At 34.6% G+C, this 23,807-nt stretch overlaps 1 protein-coding gene across 3 annotated transcripts in view; it reads right to left on the bottom strand.

Annotated features, from left to right (window-relative positions):
• Positions 1 to 23,807, bottom strand: part of LOC113238179 (semaphorin-2A) — a 512,200-nt gene that overhangs the window by 124,589 nt on the left and 363,804 nt on the right. The window contains exons 1-2 of one of the 3 annotated variants that reach the window (XM_026474943.1): positions 20,297 to 20,533; positions 8,860 to 9,147 (exon numbers count right to left, since the gene is read on the bottom strand). The exons of 1 other annotated variant lie outside the window; for it this stretch is intronic. In XM_026474943.1, the coding sequence (XP_026330728.1) occupies positions 8,860 to 9,064 (205 nt within the window). In that variant the 5' untranslated portion in view covers positions 9,065 to 9,147; positions 20,297 to 20,533. Of the gene's footprint in view, positions 1 to 8,859; positions 9,148 to 20,296; positions 20,534 to 23,807 lie in introns of those variants that run through there. One more of the 3 variants, XM_026474945.1, reaches the window with a different exon arrangement.

Below are 23,807 nucleotides of genomic sequence, written 5' to 3'. Positions count from 1 at the left end.
GACAAAATTCTTTTGATCACGAACACTTAGACAAAATTCTTTTGATCCGGCCGGATTCGAACCAACGTCCTCCAGCAAATCGTGTCAGATGCTATGCCAACTAAGCCATGGAATGAACCAGCGGACCTCACGAATTTTTCTACGTGCTTGTTGTCGGATCTTTGTATCTGGTTTTTAACGACTTTTTAGCCGTAGCGCGATTAGTGGAGCAATTTCACAAAAAATAATTAAATATCATGGTGATGAAACAACCTGGACATTCAATGAAACACTTAATAACATCGAAAGTTCAAAGGTTCATACGCAGCGGCGTACTATTAATGTCGTCTGTACATCTGGCGCACTCTGGGCAACAATCGGCGAATAAGTCACACCCATTGGCAAATCCTTTCATCACGATGGCAAAACATGTCCCACACTTCAGCATAGCGGTTACTACTAGTGACGCGGGTAGCGGCAATAACTTCTCGGCCACCATAACATAGTATGCCATCGATACGTAAGAAGAAGATTGAATATCTTTGTTTCATACTGTATGTAGAACATGTATGATATAGCTAATATGTCGAACGGAGATGCAATATCAAAAACGCGTCGATTGTAACATCAAAATCACCAACTCTTCAGATACGAATGACCAATTACAGCACAGACCGAGTTCAATAACAGTGGCACAAGCCTGCACGATGCCATTCGTAAAAGTATTGATGAGTGAACACAAAGGGTCCGAGATTAAGTTATTTGCACGGCTTTCCACACAAAGGCTGGAAATATTCAAAAGGCAAGAATTTTGAAGCATTTTGGAGCTCACCAACAATGATCGGAATACATAGGTTCAGACGATTCATTTGAGGCTTTGCTATCGTCAGCAAAGAAGAAAATGAGTATTTTACGAGTTGTGCGACGCTCTTTTCAACCACAACTGTTTTAAACTGTACAAAGCCACCAAGTAATTTAATGTGAGCTCAAGGTTCCAGGGTAAACTTACTGAAATTTAATTTAGATTTGCATGGTATTTATTTCACCCTATTGTGTTGTTAAAATGTTTTGTTAAATTAAGTCCACAATATATAACGTTAAAGTCGACTTTAATGTTTAATGTGTGTTTCATCGGAGTATCACATTTCCTTGTACATTTGTAAAATAACACATAGCTTTTGACAACGCAAGGGGGTTTCTGTATACCCACCTAATAGAAGAGATCAATCTTATTTAATTGAAATTTGCAAGTGGATACGCTTTTTTATGACACCAAGTGACGAAACAAACAAGTCGTGCGCCTGGTGGTAAAGCAATGGGCATGGCAATGATAGTTGAGCCGCCAGTTTTAAATCACAAAGTTCTGAGGGCACTGCCACTGAGCCCGTCACGCTGCAACATAAGTTGACAAGTCCTGTGAATCTGCAATTTCACCAGCACTCTGATCCTTCAAACCCGAAATGCGGTAATGCTCACTTTACTGCTTAGCGGCAGAAAGTTCATATTTTCTGAAATAATTAACATGATTAACAAACTTATACATCGTAACGTACGCGCGCGCCATATTTATTTACAGATTGAAATAATTTCATTACTATTAAGTTGCAATATCGAATACAGATTTGTCGATCAAATTGCGCCAAGCTTAATGCAATTGTTGGCTTACGCACTGAAACAAATTGTCAGGCACTAATTACTGATAATGTTAATTACTATTAAATTACTTCAATACACTGATTGGTAATAAAAGTTTTCAATCACAAGTTAGACTTTACAAAGTGACAGTGTTTGTGATGTTATTTTTCATAAAGTTGCGCTATACGTTGTAGTAGTTGTATAATTATGATTAAATATAAACAATGGCTTTATTTTAAGTGTCAGGAAGTATAAGTCGCGCGCCTTGTGTGAAACGACACGCAATTCCATATTAGTTGTAGTGCCACTCAGAGCTTTAAATCGTAAAGGTCGTCGAGACACTACGCCCGTCACTCTAGTTGACAAGTTCCATGTTAATTGCACCAGCACCCTTCCCTTTCAAAACTTGAACGCAGTAATGTTTACATTATCGCTTGGTGGAGAAATAGGTAAGTGGTAGTATGTCCCTGTACGAACTCTTTCAAAAAGAGCTCCACTGTTACTAAATTAAGAGTTGTCTTGTATATGGCAGTTGTTTCGAAAACGTAGACGAATCAATAATTGTCTATTACTACATTAAGAAAAAATTTACAGTCCAGGTGGGCGATGTCGCGCAATCATGAATAATAAATACATAGAATAATTAAACACAAAATTTATTTAGTTTGAAATTGTCGGCCTAAAGCTCCGGCTACCAAAAATGAAATAAAGTTTGTAAGATTCACATTACATTAAAAAATATAAAACCTTGAGACTTCCGAATTTAAAAATTTTGCGTTTGTTCTCGTGTTACTTAATATTGCAATCGTTTTGAAATCAAACATGGATACAGCTAAAATTCTTATAATTATTGATTACGAGTTTCAACGTTGCGCTCATTCGTATTGCACTGTCAGAATCAGAAACAGGTGAAGGAGTTTTAGACCGTATAATGATGTGTGAGCTTGTCTTCTCTATTTATCTACCTACCTTATCTACCATCACTTCCTTAGATTTGATCCAACTATAACAGCTGATAAATATATATTTTAGTGAAATTACAAGCACATGGGACTTGTCAACGTATGTACGTAGGGCGACGAGGGCAGTGGCAGTGCCCCTCAGATATTCGCGATTTAAACCTCTGAGTGACACTGGAACTGCTGTGGAAAGGCGTGTTGCTTATCACAAGGCGCTTGATTTGGTCCCCACCACTTGGTATCATAAAAAAATAAATATATTGTGAAGAAATACACGCAGAACGGTGGCAAGATTCGCAGAAAAATAACCAAGGCCTATCAACCGACTGGCCATGGCTATACACGATAATGCAAGAGCGCATATTGGCGAACAAACCATCTTCACCTTACAGAAGTTGGACTTGAAGCTTTTCTATACCCTCCTTATTCATCTATTTGATTTTGCCAACCATCATCATTTCTGCAATATACGTTCTATATTATCTAGAAGGAAAATAATTTAGTTGCCGTGAACTTTAGTAAAAGAGTTCTAAAATGTTGTACTTTCCCGTTTTCTACTATTCTATAAAGGAATAAATGAGTTTATAGCAATATAGTAGAAGTGTATGATAGCATTGGTGCACATTTTGAATAAACAAATGTTATTTTCTTAAAACCATTTTTTTTATATTTTCCTATATAGAACTATTAGCAGCAGTAGAGCTCCTTGTGAAAGAGTTCCTTCAGGGTACTACTGCCACCTTACCTATTTCTGCCGCCACGCAGTAATGTCAGCATTACTGTGTTCGGGTTTTGAAGGGTAAGGGTGCTGGTGAAATTACTGGCACATGGGACTTGTCAACTTCATCTCAGGCTGACGGGCGCACTGGCATTGCAACGGTTATGGATAGGCGTGTAGCTTACCATCAGTCGCACGACTTGTTCGTCCTGTCACTTAATAATACAATTTAAAAAAAAGGAAATTGTGATATTGTGATAATTCGATTGGCTTATTCAATTCAATACGTAAATTAACAGAAATAATATAACTTTGTTGTTCTTTTTTCCCTTCTTACATTTATATTATATAAAGGTAATCAAGATATTATATAACTTACCATCTATAATATGCAATATTGTATTACTGTCTATTTTCAGCAGTCTCGAATTAGTTTTTCTTTCTGCGTAATGTAAAACATAGTAATTTGAAACAAGCTGCCTTCAGTTTATTTTCACTGTATGTATTTGAAAATACAACATTTACGAATATCACTTTATTTATTTTCTGTATTAAAATTTTACTCACTGTTATCTGTGCGGTAACATCAGCACATTATCAAAAACGGGTCGTATGCACATTGTAACACCGAAAAACATGGACTTTAAACATATCATTTAATGAATCACTTTATATTTTGACATTTTATGTAGAATATTTTCATATGAATCATCACTACAAAGACATAGGTACGTTACTAATTTCAAGTGAAATTAAGCGCAGAGTCTGTCGATGACATTCTATTAGCTGCAAAATGTGAATATATTTTCCTTTATATTTAAATTGCTTTTAGTTTCAAAGCGGTTTAGGCGTGAAAACGTAACATACAGAGTTACTTTCACATTTATGATATTAGTGTAGATATGGACGTACTAGTGTAGATATGGACGTACTAGCAAGAATAGGATACGAGTAAATACCATGTAGTGATAAATGTATCCGATGATTGGATGCAAACCGCCAATCAGAGCTCATGATGATTGCTTGTTTCCGCCAATCAGAGATCTCGATGATGACTTATTTACATATTACTTGGTCATCGCCATTCATATTGCCCATCAAAAGCGTATCAAATCGATAACTAGATTATGCGGACACATGATATTCTTTACAGCCACTCAACTTGATGGAACTTTGATGCTATCTTGTCGAATATATCAGAATACGAATCAATATCGGCGTCACGATCAATAAAAGCCATTCGACCGAAAGACAATACCAGATAAAACAACGATCTGTTCGAAATACCTGTGCGTTTACAAAAAGCGGTTTGACGAAGGTAGCATCCTTCGAGTCCAAAGCCTTTGTCTCGCGAGAATACAATAGACATTCGCGATGGTTGAAGACACGATATGGGATACCCTTCCTCACTTCTACGTGACTCGTTACCAAATTTTGAACAAAATGGTTTGTGGGACACCTTCGTCTGAAATAAGTAATGTCATCTCCCTGAGGGACTTGAGCGAGTGTCGTCGTATTTATCCTTAGTAAGGGGTTAGCCACATACTCGTATACATGTAAATCAGTGTTTTTGTAGATTCAGAGGCAAACTATTTCAAACGCGGCTGGGAAATCAGACACTGATAAATGACTCCTTGTTTAGCATATTATACGGTTATAGTAGTTGTACACACAATGTGATGTTTGTAAAATCACAGTAAGAAAAGCAATTTGTACAATAAAAGAAGTTTCCCAGTCGAGCATTTCAAATGAGTCGTGGTCATCGGTCAAAGCCAGACTCAAGTTTCGACGGACGCTATTCCGCCTCCGCACTTATTGTGTTCCTTTTTCACTTTTGTCCGACCGAGTGCGCTCTTTCTTTCAACTCGGCCTGCACATTTTTTGTTTGCCCGCCACTAGCATGGATATTTGCCCCTGTTCCACCTTTTTTCAACCTTTGCTTTCATGTTACTTAAGCTTTTATTGCTCATATATTGCTAGCATCCACTTTGAGCTCGGATTTATTACAATATCGTCTTTCTTGTTGCACTAGTATCCATTGACTTTACGTTTCATTTAATAGCTTCTTCTGTTTGAAATGTATAGTGCATTGTTGGCACAAATCGCAATTTCGTTTTAATTGATGTAAATGTACATTTACAACGTCATGAACGGGCGTAACAACATCAAACTCATAAATATAAACTAAAAATGTATAACAGAACGGCAACAAAATAATAACTTCGAAAACTTGTTTACAAAACTCCAACGGCAACAATTAATAGCAGCAAAATGAGGTCGTGACTGTCCAACCAACATTCGCCGGCAAAGCCAGTGGTCATCCCAGTTAAAAATAAACATTCACATATGAGGGACCCTTTTATTAAACGCTATTCAACTGACTAGGAAAATTCTTATACTGCATATCCTAATAACAGAAGAGAAACAGGCACATAATTGTCATAAACTAGAAGCTGTTTAAGGGCATCGTAAGACGTTAGTAATTAGCACGCTCATAATGTCGGGTATTATTTACGTTCAAGTAGGCATCTACTGTGGCAATGAAATTACCTTTCACCTATGCAAATTCAAAATTATTTACATAGCTTACATTAAGTTTTTTTTCAAAATGGAATTTGAAATACAAGTACCCATCTACCTCACAAGAGTTTCTAAAAAAATCACTACAGAGAACAGCTTGCAATTTCGAATTTTAAGAAGAATTTTGTACAAAAACCCAACCCAGATCCTGTATGCGATGCGTGCAGCTGACGCCAAAATATGGCATATTATGATGTCCCTAATCTACTTCACAGTTGGATGGACGGGACGCTTCGATAATAATAACTGACTTAATATACCCGATAATCGGTTTTGCTATTCGAAAATATCAGTGATTGACACTTTTGATGACGTCTCAGTTGAACCGAACGCCCCTAAACTCGGTTCCAATCGTTTTCAATTACACCCAAAATTGTAGGCATTGTTATGTTTGCAATAAATCTAAAATTATAAATCCTTTGTGCAAATATTATTATTTCGAAATGTTGAGATAAGCTTTTTATTAAATAGAGTTTCAATCAAAAGATATCAAATAGAAAATAATTCAAGTGATCGAACATATTATTAATATCATATAGCATGAGGCAAGTAGTATAATATCTTACCTTATTAAGACAAAATTATTTGTGTGTCACGATTGGTATGCTTAAATTACAATTAAGCAATAAGCAAAACTGAGTAAATGTAAGATGTTTTATAATAACAGGTAGTAATTTTATTGTTTCCTCTTTTAAATTTACGCAACATTTGGCAAGATAAATGGTATTTCAGTAATAATTGTTCAGCGGTTCCGAATTCACGTCAAGCGCTGCATTAGTGGGTTTTCATTAAGTGCGTCTATGTTTAATGATTCAAGTTTCCACATTCATTAAGCCCTCAGCAAATTGTTCAGGCCCGCACTGTTTAATGGAAGTAGCAAATTGCACATTAATATTGTGGCTAGGATGACCACCTCTGACATAGTTTAACTGTCATTTGGTGGTTCATCTCGCAAACAATAACACTAATTATGTTACAACATTTAATGGCTGATTTGTATTTATTTGACTTCACAATAATGAGTAATTAAAAAAGAAACCATGGTACAATCTACTAACACCACCATTTCAGGAACAGTCAGGATATCAATTTATTTTATTTTTAATATGCCTACAGTGAATGCCGTAATGCTCAATATGGTTATACAATGTTTTGGGCTGCCAAAAGTTATACGTCTGCAGTTAATGCGTGCAGTTCAACTGCAAGCGTCGGTTGCAGTCAATGTGAACGATAGTCCGAGAATCGAAAGCTGTAGTTGGCATTCTTAAGAGAATATATGATTTTAAAACGACTTGAGCTTTAGTATTAACGGCAAAATGTAACGATTACTTGAGGATTTAATCAACTTAATGGTAAACAAAAATACGATTAGTGAAACTTTGTTGACGGATTTATATCATGTGCACAATTCTTAAAATATTTTTTTGTAATAATAGCACCTTTATTTACATTTTTGTTCACAAATTTCACCGCAGAGGATTACGGATGGACGGATTGAAAAAGTTATATGTTTATTTCCTTAATAATAGTAAAGTCAGCGTTTGGAATAACAAATGTTCTGAATACACTACAAGTAACATATACTGAGCCACTGAAATAGGCGCAAGCCTTGATGTCAGTGTCGCAGCCGCTTTATGTATATGTGAATTTGCGCATGCGGTCCGTCTAGTGGCAGCCTAAGCGCCAATTTGCCCTTATATTAATATCAATATTTTGACGCCACTAGTAGAACAATATGTATGGCTGTGAACGGTCCGTCATGGACGGGAACATACGTATTTGGATATTAGATTGTAAAACTGGGGAAGCAGAAAAATACTAATTGCATGGTAATCTAATAAATCTACTTTAGACTTATATCCTTTCTTTGAATTGAACTGAAGTACATATTATAAATATCAGTGTATTTGATATAAGCATAGAATAAGCTTTTAGGGCTTCTCTACATGAGTGACCGCGTGTGTACGATGTATCACTGTTTGTTTATTACACTATCTCAACAGTATTTACTGTAGTCTTGTTTAAGCCCAATTTGTAATAATAATTTGAATTGGGTCTATAATTTGGAGAAATTAATTGGACATCGTATAATACCGAGAAGGTTTGGGTTGGCCAAACTGGAAGTTTGGACCATTAAGGGTTGACTTGCGAGTACGTACTACTTAATATAAGTGCGTTATTTTTATGAGGAGGGTGAATTGCTTTGTGGCAAAATAATATCATGTACCAGTAGTTACAATGCAAAATAGAGCGAATAAACTAACCGAAAACAGATATGCGATGACTAGGTATACGTATTAAAAAATAATCATCAGGTGCGGCACCCCTTATTAAAATGCTAGATATTTTTGAAATTGTGCATCGAGCAAATAATTAACAGCAACTTAACAATCTGGGCATCATTGTCGGAGGGCAATGAAACAAAAGGTTTACGATATCTCTCTCTTACATATTTGAGTTCCATCTCGCCGTTTCTTTCTACGCCATGTACTCTTGAGAGGCGTCTAAGCTTTGAACGTGTTGTATATTTACATTTTTGTTTGCGTGTGTGCGTTTAAGTGTCCGTTTCTGTGTATCATGATTTTGTGAAGGTGTCTTTGCGGAAGTTTGAGAGATTCTTATGTTTTTTGTCTGTAGATGTGAATCATATTTGTCGTAACTTTGACAACATAACATAAAAAAAATTCTTTCGTATTTCAAAGCAGAATGAATTGTTATTTGCTTTATTTATGTCAAGGTACAATAATAGCAAAACATGTCTTATTTTGAAAGTCATCTTTGTATACAAACTTTTTATTCCTTGTCATGTAGATGACTGCTCGTAATTAAGAATTTCTTTTCAACATTTTTGTCAAAGTCAGCTCCGAATTTGTGGTTTGAATTCCTATTAACTTGACGTGGTAAAGAAAGTGTTTATTTACTAGAAAAATCACCATGATAATATTTAAAAAGTTAATCATAATGCTTGTAATAAAAACACTAACTTACCTCGCCTGTGCCTGTTATGATATTTGCTCTTACTGACACCACCAGCACAGCATGGCTGTTCGTAGTAGAAATTATAAGAACTGTCCACTTCATTGTTCTGTTGCAGAGCTTGGGATTGAACCTGCCACCCCACTCCTACAACCACGAATACGCACCACCGTACCACAAGGGACAACGTCCCTATAGTCCGGATGTTCGCGTACATTGTTAATACACCACACTAGACCAAAAAGTATTTAAATGATAAACGTTTTTATTATAATTAGTTCGTTGACATTCTTTTCGATTCTGCAAAAGAAATTTACCCAAAATCAGTATTGCACTAAAAAATGTATTGGGGTATTAAAAACTTTCTTTTCATCATTATGACACCAAATAACTCCAGCATTCTGTCTAACATTTCCGTTTAAGAATTTTTATAGCGATTCCAGCAAAGTTTGCAGTTCGATATAGGCCTAAAACCTAGTCGTTGCCGTCCGTCGGCCCTAGCAAAAAACCTAACCGCCAAACACGCCACCAAGAAAGTTAAATCTAAATTCAGACACGATAAACCGTTTAGTGCACAAAATACAACTAAACTTCTGTTAACAAGGTTGTGTTTAATTGTTTTTTATTTGATTTATTTTCTCATATAAAACAACAAAATACACCTTTACTTGGGTTGCTAAAAATATAACTTTATTATCTTTGTTATAAGCATAAAAATACAGTAAAATTTTTACATTCTATTGGTGAAATTGGTTGGGTACCTAATAGAAAAAGGCAAAGCCAATTTAGCAAATGTCACGCAGTTGTATGCGGAATACAAATATAATAAAGGGAATAAAAAGAAAATTATGGGATAAAAAAGTGGTATACGCAACATACGCCCGTTTGACAATAAAAATGACAATTTTGGTTGTTGAGTTTACATTAAAAACGCGCAATGTGTGGGGTTGCTTAATGGTCGCAAAGACCATTACTCGGCCAGGTCTTAGGGTTGACTGTTTACGGTTATTTATCGCTAATACTAGTTGGTAACTAGGATGTGGTTCCGTAACTGGTACGGCAATAACAATTTTACAATAAGTAGGAATGTAATTAGAAATAAACTATTAACATTAATTGGTATTTTATTTTGGTTTGCTTACTTAGTAAGTAAGTTAAGTGGGTTTCTTGTCAATTAATCTAGGTACACAAAAATTAGAAATTTTATTCATAAGGACATGACTGAGAGCGAACGAATATTTAAAAGTTCAATTTAACAGTATTCTGATAGATATTATAAACAATTTTAAATTGTTGATTTTTTATAATCTCTTTTATATATAAAAGAATAACTAAAAAACACTGTTACTGATATCATACCTATTACTTTGGAACTGTATGCTTAAAACACTGACTGAGCTTAATACAGAATAGTATTAAGTTCAGTCGTGTAATGGTACTATGGTGATATGTAACAGAGATATAAGTACTGGTGCTAAATGCGAAGCTTGAACCTGTCCAAGTTTGATTCCTGAATCAAAGTAAGATTTTTCTAAGCTCGTTAGCAATATACATGATAATAATTATCAATACAAAGATCAAACACAACGAAAAATTTCTTCGATTCGGCTGGACTACTAAACATATTAAAATAATTGAATATTATGGTAGTAAACTCTATAAAACTAGTGATATTCAATAAACTTAATATTACAATTAAAGCGACATCTCTAGTCAGCCGCTGATAGTTCTTAAGATACCTGGCTGAGCGAAGAAAAACTTTCAAAGATTTCTCACAGATGGTGCTACGGCAAAAAGTCGTTAAAACCAAAGACAAACATGTGCAGGCACGCAGAAAGGTTCATAAGGTATAAATAAGTTCGTTCCGTAGCTTAGTTGGGAGAGCGTCAGCCACGCTATGGCGACGTCGCTGGTTCAAGTCCAGCCGTATCGAAGGAAATTTTGTTTATGTTAGGTCTTTGTGACCCGTGAGCCGTGAACCGTCACCATAAGACCTGTAAAGGGGCCGAAACGTGGGTTTGTTTAAAAAATAAATACACGATTGAGATCCGAAAAATAAATTCATTTCCTATGTGTAATCACAAAAACCCAACGAACATTTTAGTATAAAACAAGTATACGTTCGGCCATGCAAATACAAATGCCTTTCATATAAAAAAAAAACAAAACGATACAACGTGGACTAATTATGATGACACACATAATATAAACATGTCATGAACTATTATTAAAATCGGCACTACAATTTTCACTTCTCATTACCCTTTTGAGGTTATCCATCAAAACTTTATCAAAGCCTTATTCAGTGAGACTGATGATTATCGTGGGTATCAGTGAATAAATAAATGTCTTCTGCTAAATTTAACTCGGATCTTTTGGGTCGGCATGTGACCGATATCACCCTAAACGCGGCCAGGGATCCACACATGAAAGACTCTAGATGAATTAAATAGATAACGCTAAAAAAGGGAACTAAAAACGTCGTCAATACCACTTTGAATTAAAAAAATGTTTAGGGGAATTCATTAAGGCCGTTAGAAAACTGAACAACTGTAGACGAGTTATTCACAATATCTATAACTATTTAGTAGTTCAATTTTCAAAAAGAGAATGAAAAACGTCGTTAATACCATTTTGAGTTAAAAGAGGTTTTAAGCGAATTATATTAAGGTCGTTAGAAAATTGAACAGCAATAGACAAGTAATTCTAATGTACAAATATCTATTTGTTCAGTTTTCAAAAAAAGAACTTCAAATGTCGTTAATACTATTTTGAATATAAAAACAAATAAATTTGTAGAGATTTCAATTACAACCACAGTAGCTATGCAGTCGCTGACCGTTTACATTTACACACGCGATTTTAAGCAGAGATGCAAACACGATGCAGTCGCGCGTTTGCATCGATGCAGTCGCCTATAAATCGCAAGTGTAGCGATGCAATCGCGCGTTTGTATCGCTGCTAAAACCCGCCGTGTGTAACAACTCTTAAAGTATAACTGAAATTAAACCCTAACATTATTACAAAAATAACTAAAATGAACATCTCATTAAGACTACTAATCACATTAATTGAATAATTCCCATAGAACGAAAGCTAATTTAATAAACCACAAAGCATGAAATGAATTTTTAATCATTGACAATGGCAAATACACGACAGGTGTAAGTTTAATAAGCTTAATAACTATTCGGCATGCTATTATTACATCTATAGATCCTTCATTATCAATGTTAATAGTAAGGTTAACATCACACTATCCTTGACACTTTAATTGTATGTTATTCAAAAAGAACAGTGTAATTTCAAAATCACACGTCACCAAGTGTTCGGGTCTTGGGGTCGTATCACGACGGATTAAAATTTTATACCAAATGATTAATGATGTTTAGAGCAAGATTTTTGTTCAATATCTTTTTCAAATATAAATACGTATTTTGAACCACCCCCTTTTTGAAATAACACTTAAAGGGTATGAACATTAACTCTGTGCTTATTTTGTTTGTATCCTTGGGGATCAAGCGGCCTCTGATATTCACTTTGAGGAATGAAAAATGAGTTCGGAATCATTCGTCATAAAATTTTGATATTTACCGTTGTTCGGGGTCAACTCCATTATCTATATTTCAGTTTCGTTTTCTCATAATGTAACTATATTTTTACCAATTTTTTGTTCAAAAATAAAAACAAAGAACTGTAAAATATATTTTATTTCTTGGCAGTTAGTGAAATAGTTTTCGCTATAATGTAAAGGAATTCATAGAATTTATCATTTATTTTCCCATCATAATTTCGCTGAATGCAATCTCAAGGAATCAAACCAAGTTTCATAAATATGTTTTAATGATACAGCTCCTTTTGTCAAATAGGAGTTAAAATTTTTGACTATAAAGTAACAGATATAGCGTTTGCGTCCAATTTTGGTCTCGGTTACGTCTTTTTGTAGTACTTACGATCTCGAGGCCTCTCTCTCAAAACCGGTTCGTAATGTCTTCATTACCAGTGATTCACTCTACCACCATATATTCTGATAGAGGTTATTTTTCTCTCTTGTAAATTATTAGACTTTCGTTAACGAGCATTATACGTAATTTACGTTCAAAGCTTGAACTGTTTAAAGAAATCTTGTTTTTTATCTACTTCTTGATCTTTATTATATTTAACAAGATCGTAAAAGCAAAATCATTTGACTAGCTTTCGATTGCTGGCAATTTTTTAGTTATATTTTTGTTTTTTAAGGAAACTTTAAAAATATTTCTATTCAAATTTCAAAGTTGCCTCATTAGCGATCATTAAATTTGAGATTCGCATAGTATCTTCAAAGGAATAGTAACGCAATGCGAACATCATTCTGGCACGCAAGTGTGAAAGAACAATTTAATATTCTGGTTCATTAAGCAGATTTAATCCGTGTTAATATCCTTGGATCTCATTAGGCAATACAATTACAGCGTTGGTAGCGTGGCACGAAGCCTCGTTATAGAAGCGTTAAGAAATTTCATCCGACAACCCATTGAGGGAGGCCCAATTGTGCGAAGGTGTTCCTATTGAATCGTACGCGGAATGGGGTACGAATATAATGAAATTTCGCATCGATAAAGACCAGTGAGCCCGTAACACAATACTTGATGTTTCCTCCGCTACCCATATCCATGTCACGCCATTAAATCGTGTAAAAATATCAGCCGGTATATCTTCGTAAGTGAATTAATGTGGGTAAGCATTTCGATTACAGTTCTTGCTCTGCATTCGTACATTATTTGTTTTCTTTGATGATATACTTTGTACAGTTTCGTGTAACTAAAAGATGTAGACCAAAATACAGACAAGTATTATTGTCTACTCAAATTGGTAGATGTGCAAGTGAAAAGGGATTCAGAAAGGCTCTAACTCAATGTGATTGCGATGCTCCTACAGAGTCACTTGTGATCAAGCCCCTTTACGAGGAAAGACACATCAACACGCTCACAAATAACACAAACAAGGTGACAATCAACATTAATCAAAGTATATAACATTTTAAATTAGTCAGCTGTGGTTCAATAACACCAAGCGATCGTTAAACACGTTACGAGTACAGTACACAACAACGCATTTCGAGCCATATTACGTCGGCCATGGCGCTGCAGCGCGTTTGGCATGTTTACCCTGAACAGGGTGAACGATTTTTAAACTCTGTTGCAAAAGCGTCAATGGAAAGACTTGAATAAGTCCAAGAATGAGCTTGTGCAAACTTTGTTTTCAAGATGCGACTGCTGTAATTGTCTAATATCCCCAATTTTAATCATATTTGTATTTTAATTTTATAACATTATTGACATTTTAATTAGTAACTGCCAATTAATTTTTAATATTATTTTTTGTTCTTAATTTTTATGACTATTATATGGATGTGTCATGTAATGGGATTAATGCCTAAATAAATAATCGAATTATTGTTATAACTATGATATAAAAGAAGCGTCGGCGAAGAAGAACTTGAAATAAAAACACTACTCAAAGTAAATTTAAATACAGTCGGTCATCATTAACTTTAAAAAGCCTAACTTTAAACAATCATATCGTAATAGACCCAAAGAGCTTTTATATAAATTAAATTGCAATGTTAATTAATCAATTGATGATTATAAGTTACTGTGAATAATTTATCAGTATTAAAGCGAATTAGAATCGATGGTTGCCCAAATGAGGAGCAGGCAATCCAATGGAACAAATTGGCTGCCCCACTGAGATACGGGCCTTTGGAAATTTGCGTTGAATTATTAATACAATACTGTAACGGCAGAAATGTAAGCTTCTTAGCAGGCAACTGAATAAATATCGTAAGCTGATAGTGAACTCGAATGTAGTCAGATTCAAAAATAATTAAGAGTACAGTAAATATAACGTACGTATTGTTAAGCAGACTTATTTTATTTATTAAGAGAAAAGTGAATAATGAATGAATAGTATTCAAATCGCATGTATTTGTTTTTTCATACGAATCGACTTTTCGAGCTCTTTATAATTCCCATGGTTCCGGCTGATGACTAATATCAACTCAGTGGAACATCAACCAATTATGTTTAATGCCAAAAGAAATGGGAACTTTTACGATGGCCAAGAAAAATATAAAACCTAGCACAATAAAAATTTAGGAAATGAAAGTATTTATTTTTGAATCCAAATCGCGTATATTTGTTTTTAGAAACTAATCGACTTTTTGAGCTCTATTTAGTTCCTATGGTTCCGGCGGCTGATAACATAAAAATTGCCAAGTACAATAATTTTGTCATCAGTCTATAGACGAAATTATTTAGGAATTGTTTCATTTTAAATATTAATAGTGTCCGAGATGGTAGAGATTGTTATTTAGTAATAAATAAGGCCGATTGTTGTACCCTGCCTTTTGTTTTTTGTATGTCTTCGTTTTCGTTGTTGTCTACGATAAATAGTGTTTGTATTGTATTGTTACAGTGACTAAGTAATAGTAAGTCAGATTTCTGAAAAACTATTTCGTGTCAATATGACTGAAATAGCATATAAGTTCATAAGTGTGAAAAAAGAATACTTTGTTAAACGTAATTATTTACAATTATGTTTTAATAATTCACAATGGTTTAAGTCTTCTCTTACAGAAATATCACTGAATATACAAAATTCAAGTGTTATAGTGAATTATAGCAATCTAACGATAATAATTCTGTCGATGGCCTTGGTGACCTAGCAGTAAGTACAATGGCAGCTTGATGAGGAGGTTCTAGGTACAATTCCCAGTAGGACCAATTTAGAAATTTATTGTTAGAAAAATTTATTTTCTAAATTCTTTTTGGTCTATCTGCTCTATTGCCGTGGTACTAGTAGTGTAGGGAACTTCCTTGTTCAGACCAGGTCATTGGTATAATTATTATCTGGCATGGCTTAATGGCCTCTCTCATGGCTTAAGAAATTATTAATTTTGAAATGGAGAAGTGATATTTCTCAGCAATGGCATAGTCACCTGGGTTCAGGTACTCAGTTTAAGAACCGGCGGTCATAACGAGTGGCACCGCTTTCTGCATTTGTGCTGGACCCGATACTCCATAGGGTGTCAAATTGGCGGCGACACTGGTTAAAATTCACCCGTTTTACGGACAGAACAATTGGAATTATTATTCAATTATTATATTGAATATCTATTTTAGACTCTCGCCTCTTCTATGGTCTAAAATACAATTTTGAATTTTAAAATAGGAGAGGCAGTATTCCTCGGCAATGGCACAGTCGGCCTGGGTCAGGTACTCAGATTAAAAAACCAGCGAATAATACGCGCCGTATCGAGCAAGACGGCTTGCTCCATTTGGACTACAAACAATTGGGATTATTACAGTGGAGGCAACGTCCCACATGTCGGTGATCAAATATTATTACATTTTTCTTTTCTCAGTTTGTTGGCTGGTTTTAACTACATTTACGGCCCAAAATAAATAAATGAAGTACGGTGTGTGTCTATGTTCAGTGTGTTGTGATAAGAGCCTATTTCGTCATATTATATCAGCATTAATTTTGAGACAACTCGGGATGTATTTAAAATTATAGCTTTTAGCAAGGGTTTCTTTTAAGTCTTAATTATTTGAAGGTATAGAGAAGATAAGTACGAATGACGCCTGTTGTGAAAAAGACAATAGGGACAAACATATATTTTTCCTTGTCACCAAAGTCTAATTACTTCATCGTTGAGTTCTTCCAAATTTCTAATTTTCATTATTCATTAGCAGGCAGGTATCCATGAGAGGTAAAATTAATAGAAGAAATTATTTAGGAATTGTTCCATTTTAAATATTAATAGTGACCGAGATGGTGGAGATTGTTATGTAGTAAAAAATAAGGCCGATTGTTGTACCCTGCCTTTTGTTTTTTGTATGTCTTCGTATTTCGTTATTGTCTACGACGATACTAATATATATATATATATACGTATATAGTTACGTACGTATTATGTAATAAATAATACGTACGTAAGATAAATAGACAATACGAAATACGAAATAAAACCAATGTAAATCTTTACGTACTAGCGAAAAAGTACACAAATCACATTACAAATGGGTAGGAATTACAAGAAACACTTCGTATATTCAAATTAAATAGGAAACATGACGTATTTTACTATTACTCGGTTACCCAAAACTCAAGTCTAATTAGTTACAGTGTACAAAATCAATTAAATGCTACTAACAGATAGTATTGGGCCAACCGCAGTCTCAACCCGAGGATTCAAAGGGTATACAGACTAAAATAACTATACCGATTAATGTAATTCCTTTGCCTACAGTTTGCCCGTAACTATAGACGCATGAGCACATCGACTCGTCCAAAGAACAGAGTCCGATGTGATTATATAGCGAACATATAATAAGTACGTTACGAGAATACGTTCTTTATTCAAACTAAGGTCTACGTAAAGGTGTTTTCAGAATGTATATACATTATTTCATTTCGGAAATATAAAATCGAGGAACGGTCGACCTGACATCCACAGCGAAAAAGAACGAACGAAATGCATTATGTCCTGAGAACAAGTTGTCTTGCACATAGATCTTTGTTCTACGGATGAGTCGACATACAAACTTGAGAGAGAACTGTTCAAGCGTAGCTTAATTTAGCAGATTAATTTATTTAATTATCTTAGATATATAAAGAAATTGTGCTTTCAGAAATATTATTTGATTGAAGTGTCAATTAAAGTGATTCTCATTAACATTGGTGTCATCGTAAGGGACTATTTTAATATATATTTAAAATTCTAAGAAAATAAATTTTAGACACAAATCAAAAAAATTTTTTACAATACCAAGTGACGGGACGAACAAGTTGTGCGCCAGCTAAACGTCACGCGTGTCCATAACAGTTGCAGACCTCAGAGTTTAAATCGCAAAGATCTGAGCGGCACTGCCACTGCGCCTGTCACTCTAAGGCATAAGATTGAAAAGTTCCATGTGCTTATAATTTCACCAGCACCCTTACAAGGGTAAGGTAAACCGAAACACAGTAATGCTCACATTCCTGTTTGATGGTAGAAACAGGTACGGTGTCAGTATTTCCCTGGATGAACTCTTTCACAAGGAGCTCTACTGTTAAAATTCTAATAACTTACAAATTATTATGCATGAGAGCCTTATTCTATTTAATAGATAGTAACTAGAGTGAGGCTCTCGCGGGTATAATAGCCTCGAATGTAATCTAAATCCTTTGCATACGAATTGAAATTAACAATATAAGATTTCTTCCAATTATATCTACATTTTGATGGTCGGATGTTTGACTAGCTAACGTTGTTATAGTAATAAATAGTGTTTGCTGGTAATGCAATGCGTAGCTAACCCCCGATAAGAGAAAAAGAATCGCCGTATAAATAAATATCAATAGTTTCAAAAAACGTGATGTCCGTGCCGCAGCCGTTACCGGGAGAATACGAGTACCACGCCACTGGATTCTGGCCACGTACCAAATACACGTAAACGTCTGCCTTGTATTATTGATACAAATAGAGATATCAATTGTTCAGGATAGAACTACTATGAGAATGGCGGTATTTTCTGTAGGGGAAATGTTATGGGCAGTTTTGATGACTTTGATGTTTCCCCAAGTTTGGTGCGAGATTTTTACGAACTTTAGTAATGTGATTGACCACTGGGTTGTCCATTTGAGTTAGGGGGCGTTTGCGTTTATACGAAGCAGAGATGATGAGATAATCAAGAAAATTGATGCGTATGTTGTTTAGGTTACTTTGCGGATAAGGGATATTAAATATAGGTATGAAGTTAGTTATCATAATAATATGACTTTTGTAGATATTGTAGGCTCAATATAAGTAAAAATGAATGTATCAAAAGTTACATGATATGAAACTATTTTTCATATCTAAATCGCGTATATTTGTTTTTGACTGACCACCAGCGAGATCAAAGGACCTGTAAAGAGCCCGAAACCATGGTTTGTTTAAAAAAATATACATCTATATTTATCTATCATTTAATTTTATCATCTATATATTTTTCATATTGATCTATATTTGGAAAAATTGTTCCATTCCCTATGTGTAACATTCACAAAAACCTGAAAACTCGTCTACATGTAATGTTAAATAATTAATGCCTTCATTTTATTTTTTTCCATTTTGTATTTCGTTAATTTTATTTATTATTAATTATATTATTTAAGTTGAAATATTTGTAAGGAAACATGTTCCAGGAAATATAGTTTAAAAATTCAAGGAAATATTTTAATATACTAATTTCATTCCAATTCCAATCTAAGTAAAATTCAACCAAATTTGTCATGACTTTTGCAAAATGGTGTAGCCTTAGCTTTTTGGTTTTTTACTATTTGTTAAGGACAGAAAAAAGGTTAAGATGTATTTTCGTTATTATTATATAAATGTAAAATTTAATAGTTGTTAAACAGTAAATTTTGTGATTGCTATAATTAGGCGAAGATATCTAATCTTAGTCTTATTGTATACACAGTGCAATGATTTTGGTTGGGCAATTTCATTGTATCAACTGTAGTCGTTTCGTTAACAAACTTCTTTTGTTATCGTATCCTAAAATATTTAAGATTAATCGGAAATTCTTTTTCTAACATTTTTATATCACGTCGTTTACTTCCAATGGTTTTGTTCTATACATTTGCATTAATTTTTTTTACACCATTACCATGAAAGCAAGCGGATTTCAGTGGGATATTTGAGACACATTTTGAAGGTATGCATCTAATGATTTGTGAAGGGGAGCCTACATTTACCGGCGTTTGTGTACCGTCGTTTCTGAGTCTATTTATACTACTAAGGTTGTTCAACTCTCGAGCCGGGATAGATGGAGATGATAATAGGAAACTTTTATAAGGCGAATGTTCATTAACTCTGAACTAAGATTATTTTTCGTGTAATGTATATTCATGAACTTTTTACGTGCTTTTTGCCTTTCTTATTATAATTAATATATTTTCGATGTCGGAAATAATTTATTGAACTTTTCAATATGCGGTACTGACACTAATTAGATTTTGGAAAATTTGTTGTAAATAATATTATTTATTTACGAGCTTTCTGTGTAATGGTAATAAAAATGTAAATGTCATTTCTAACTAATCTCGATTATTTGGTTTTGTGTAAGTTTTTGAATGAAGACGGTAAATGATCATTCATTACTTTGCTTCAGCCAGCTTTTTCTAGGAATTTTCCACTTCATAAGTTAAATGTAACTAATCTTGATTGCTTGCTATTACAACATAAATTAATATGTTTCTTCTAAATATTTTATCAAATTTATAAATATAATGTCACATGATAAACACGTCAATTTAGTTATATTTTTTATAAATATTAACCAGGTGTCTAAATGCCGGACGAGAATGCAAGATCAAAATATGCCGGAGTTATTTAGTTGATACACAATGGCCTGTACACGAGAATGGTACGACGACCAACCTCCTCTGTAGTCCGTTGAACCAAACACGTTGCAGATACACAAAAAATCAAACCACACACAAAGTCAAATAAAAAATGTGCACTTTATTGGTCAAAAGAGTACAGTTACGTCACTTAGTAAGGACTAAAGTTTTTCTTAAATTAGTATACTTGTTAAACTTGATTAGTTTTTATACACGTAGTTCGCGAAGAAGTTGGACGAGTGCGCCCCACACACGACTATCCGGCGTGCCGGCCGGCGCAGTACTAAACTAGCTCTCCTGGTTCCATTCCATACAAAACTTTTAAGTCATGGAGACTCTACAACGCACACACATAGCCGTACTCAACACCCTATGCACAAACACGAAAGCGAGCTTCCAAGTTCACTAAATAAACGAACACCAACACTACCACGCGCCAACACCGTCTACCCCCAGTTCAGCCGGCAGAAAGAGACACGAATATCAACAATGTATTCCGGGTTTCGAGCGCGAAAGAGTCAGTAATACCGCAACAGATGTATATCATTTTACGCAGGTAAGTATTGAAAATGTTGGTGTGTACGAATGAGACGGTGAACAAATTTAGCTTATGCGATGCCGGCTAAGTGAGAATGGGACAGGGACTGTTCAAGTCACCCACTGTACATTCCTTCCTGATACCGGAATACGGCCGTACCTTTCGATCGCTCAAGTGGCAGATGAAGCTTTTAGGGTTGTCACACGATCTACGCAATGTGCGTTAATACCCTAAACTTAATCGATTTCACTGCAACAAAACAGTGTAGCGACAATATTGGTCATGTATAAACATACTTATATATAAAATTTTGTTTGGCACGGAACTTAGACGAAAATATTTAAAGTGTATAATCAGAGAAAGTGCCTTTGCCTAGAGAGGTTGTAAAAAGTAACAAGTCTGAGGTGTACGTTGTAAGAGTTGCAAGCTAATAAATGATTCAGGTGGTTGCAGAAGCATCCCTGTGCCGGGACGACACAAAGTAGCAGGTAGTGCAACCTCTAAACGCGGTACAATCAGCGTAATCGGTACCATTACTGCACATAAAGGTGGTGGCTGTAATATAGGTAACATAACATTCGCGGTGAGCTTGATTCGTTACGGCATTTGCGGACTGACCAGTGCCATTAAAGGTTGTGAACTAGAAGGTATTCGTCAATAGACCGATAGTCGCGTGGAGTACTGTACTGGACTACGTGAAGCCTCCAATCGTAACGTGTTACGTTGTGCTGAATTAAATTAGTTAGTTGCCAATTTTAAGCTTTTTTTTATGTGATACTAAGTGACTGGATGAACAAGTCATGAGCCTGTTGGTAAACGATACGCCTGTCCATAACAGTTGCAGTGCTACTCAGAGCTTTAAATCGCAAAGATCTGAGGCGGAATGCTTCTGCACCCATCACCCTGAGTCATACGTTAACAAGTCCTATGTGTAGGAAATGAAACTTATTTATTTAATTGGATTTAACTCAAACCAACGTTTGGGGTCCTTTACAGGTTGACTAGTCAACAGTGATTATGGGACCTGTAAAGGGCTCGAAACGTTGGTTTGTTTGAAAAAAAAACGAATATACTCGATTTAAATCCAGAGAAACAGTTCAATTTCCTATGTGTAACAATCGCGAAAACTATGTGCCTATAATTTCACCAGCAACTTTAGCCTTCAAAACCGGAACGCAGTAATGCTCACATTACTTCTTGGCGGCAGAAATAGGTAAAATGGCAGTACTTCCCTCGATGACCTTTTTCACAAGGAGCTCTATTACTATTAAAGCTAAAATTATGAAACAAAAGTAAGATGAAGTACTGCCCGCTGGAAATCCAGCATGTAAAGTTAGGGATTTGCATGAAAATAACTATACCAAGTTATTTCTTTAGAATAGAGATATGGACTTATCGAAATTTTAAAATTATATAACAAGATTATTACTACAGTACATTAATAAAAAATATAAGAATTAATTATGGTTACGGATATGAAATTACTGATTCAAGTTGATAATACCGTGGAAATTGTGTGCTGAGAAATTTCGGACGCATATTTTTTGCATGTCTTGGCTACTTTGTTCAGCGTTTCGACGTGTACAATGAAGATGTCTGCCTTTGTTAGGTTTTGCTTCTTTGTCGTGTTCTAATTTACAAATCTGTTAAAGTTAATGTCAGATTTCCCTACATTGATAGTTCAGTGAGCGCTAAATGTAAATAATTTAAAATTTGGAACGATCAACGTTATTGTTTTAAATTTTAAGGTGCGTTTTCAATTGTATCCTGGTATTTGTTAGTTGTAGTCGTTCATAGTGACGTAAGGTTGTTTTTTTGTCAATTATTTGTAAGTTCAGATTATTTCATACTGACCTCAGCTATTTAAAATCATATTAAAATAGAGTCTATATAAATGCACACGAGATATAGTAAAATGTAGAGATTCGTAAAATATTTCTATTATATATTACTATATTTCCTCTACTGTAATTATTAAAGAAAGTGGCTTTAATGAAAACTAATAGTTATGTAAGCATATAAGTAGCATGTAGAGAAACAACAAGTAAAGAAAAAATAAAACATTGTAAAATCGTTTAAAATGTTCCTTGTCTTGTTATAAAAGCCGCTGGCTTTTTTATTCTCCTTAATTTTGTTTTTAAACGACTTTTTGTAGAATATCAAATTTCTCACCGCAACATAAACACCTAATCCATTGCCTCTTTCATTAAAAGTTACCGAAATTTGGCTTAAAAAAGCGGCGGGCATGAACCTTCGCGCTTCTGGGAAACCTGAAACGGGTGAGGGTGTCTGTTGATGATAACTCGCCAAGACACCGTATCTAACACGCTAACACATAAATTAGAGAAGTATTGTGTTCACTACCTATTCTCATCATACGATCTCTTGCATTTACAGAGAAGCGCCATGCCTAAAACAAGCAATGTAATGTTTTCGTAATTATTTCTAGCGATTTCGAAAAAAAAATTTTTTTTTAGGAAATTACTACATTTTTTTTTCGGATGTTTATCGCGTATATTTTTTGTCTAACTTAGTCAGCCGTGACCATATGACTTGTAAAGTCCCCGAAACGTTGGTTTGTTTGAAAAAACAAATATTTGCGATGTAGATCCCAAAAAATGATTTCATTACCTGTGTGTAACTGTTGCGAAATTCTGAGAACTCGATATGTCATTATTTTTATTTATGGCAACTTGTAAGTACATAATTTAAGCATGAAGTACGTGACGGAGTAAATGAAGCATAAACAAACGCATTATAATCTTCAAAAATTCTTTGTTCCGCAATTTCAAATTCTCCTTTTCACTTTTCGTTATTCTAATCAAAATCAACGTTGCGATCTCTAAAAAACAAAAAATGTGTGATGTATGATGTGTTTCTGACAGTTTGACATGGGTAAAGTATTTGCGGTACACTTCATTAACTTTTTGGGTCCCATCAGAAGTTCTGACAACAATGATTTCTACAAAAGTACAGGTGAACCGAGTTTTCTGTCAGAAAAAGTTAATCA

Source organism: Hyposmocoma kahamanoa, unplaced genomic scaffold (assembly GCF_003589595.1).
Source record: "Hyposmocoma kahamanoa isolate Upper Pololo Valley unplaced genomic scaffold, ASM358959v1 95, whole genome shotgun sequence".
NCBI lineage: Eukaryota > Metazoa > Arthropoda > Insecta > Lepidoptera > Cosmopterigidae > Hyposmocoma > Hyposmocoma kahamanoa.
Note: the sequence above shows the minus strand (reverse complement) of the source record. Positions and strands in the feature narration are given on the sequence as shown.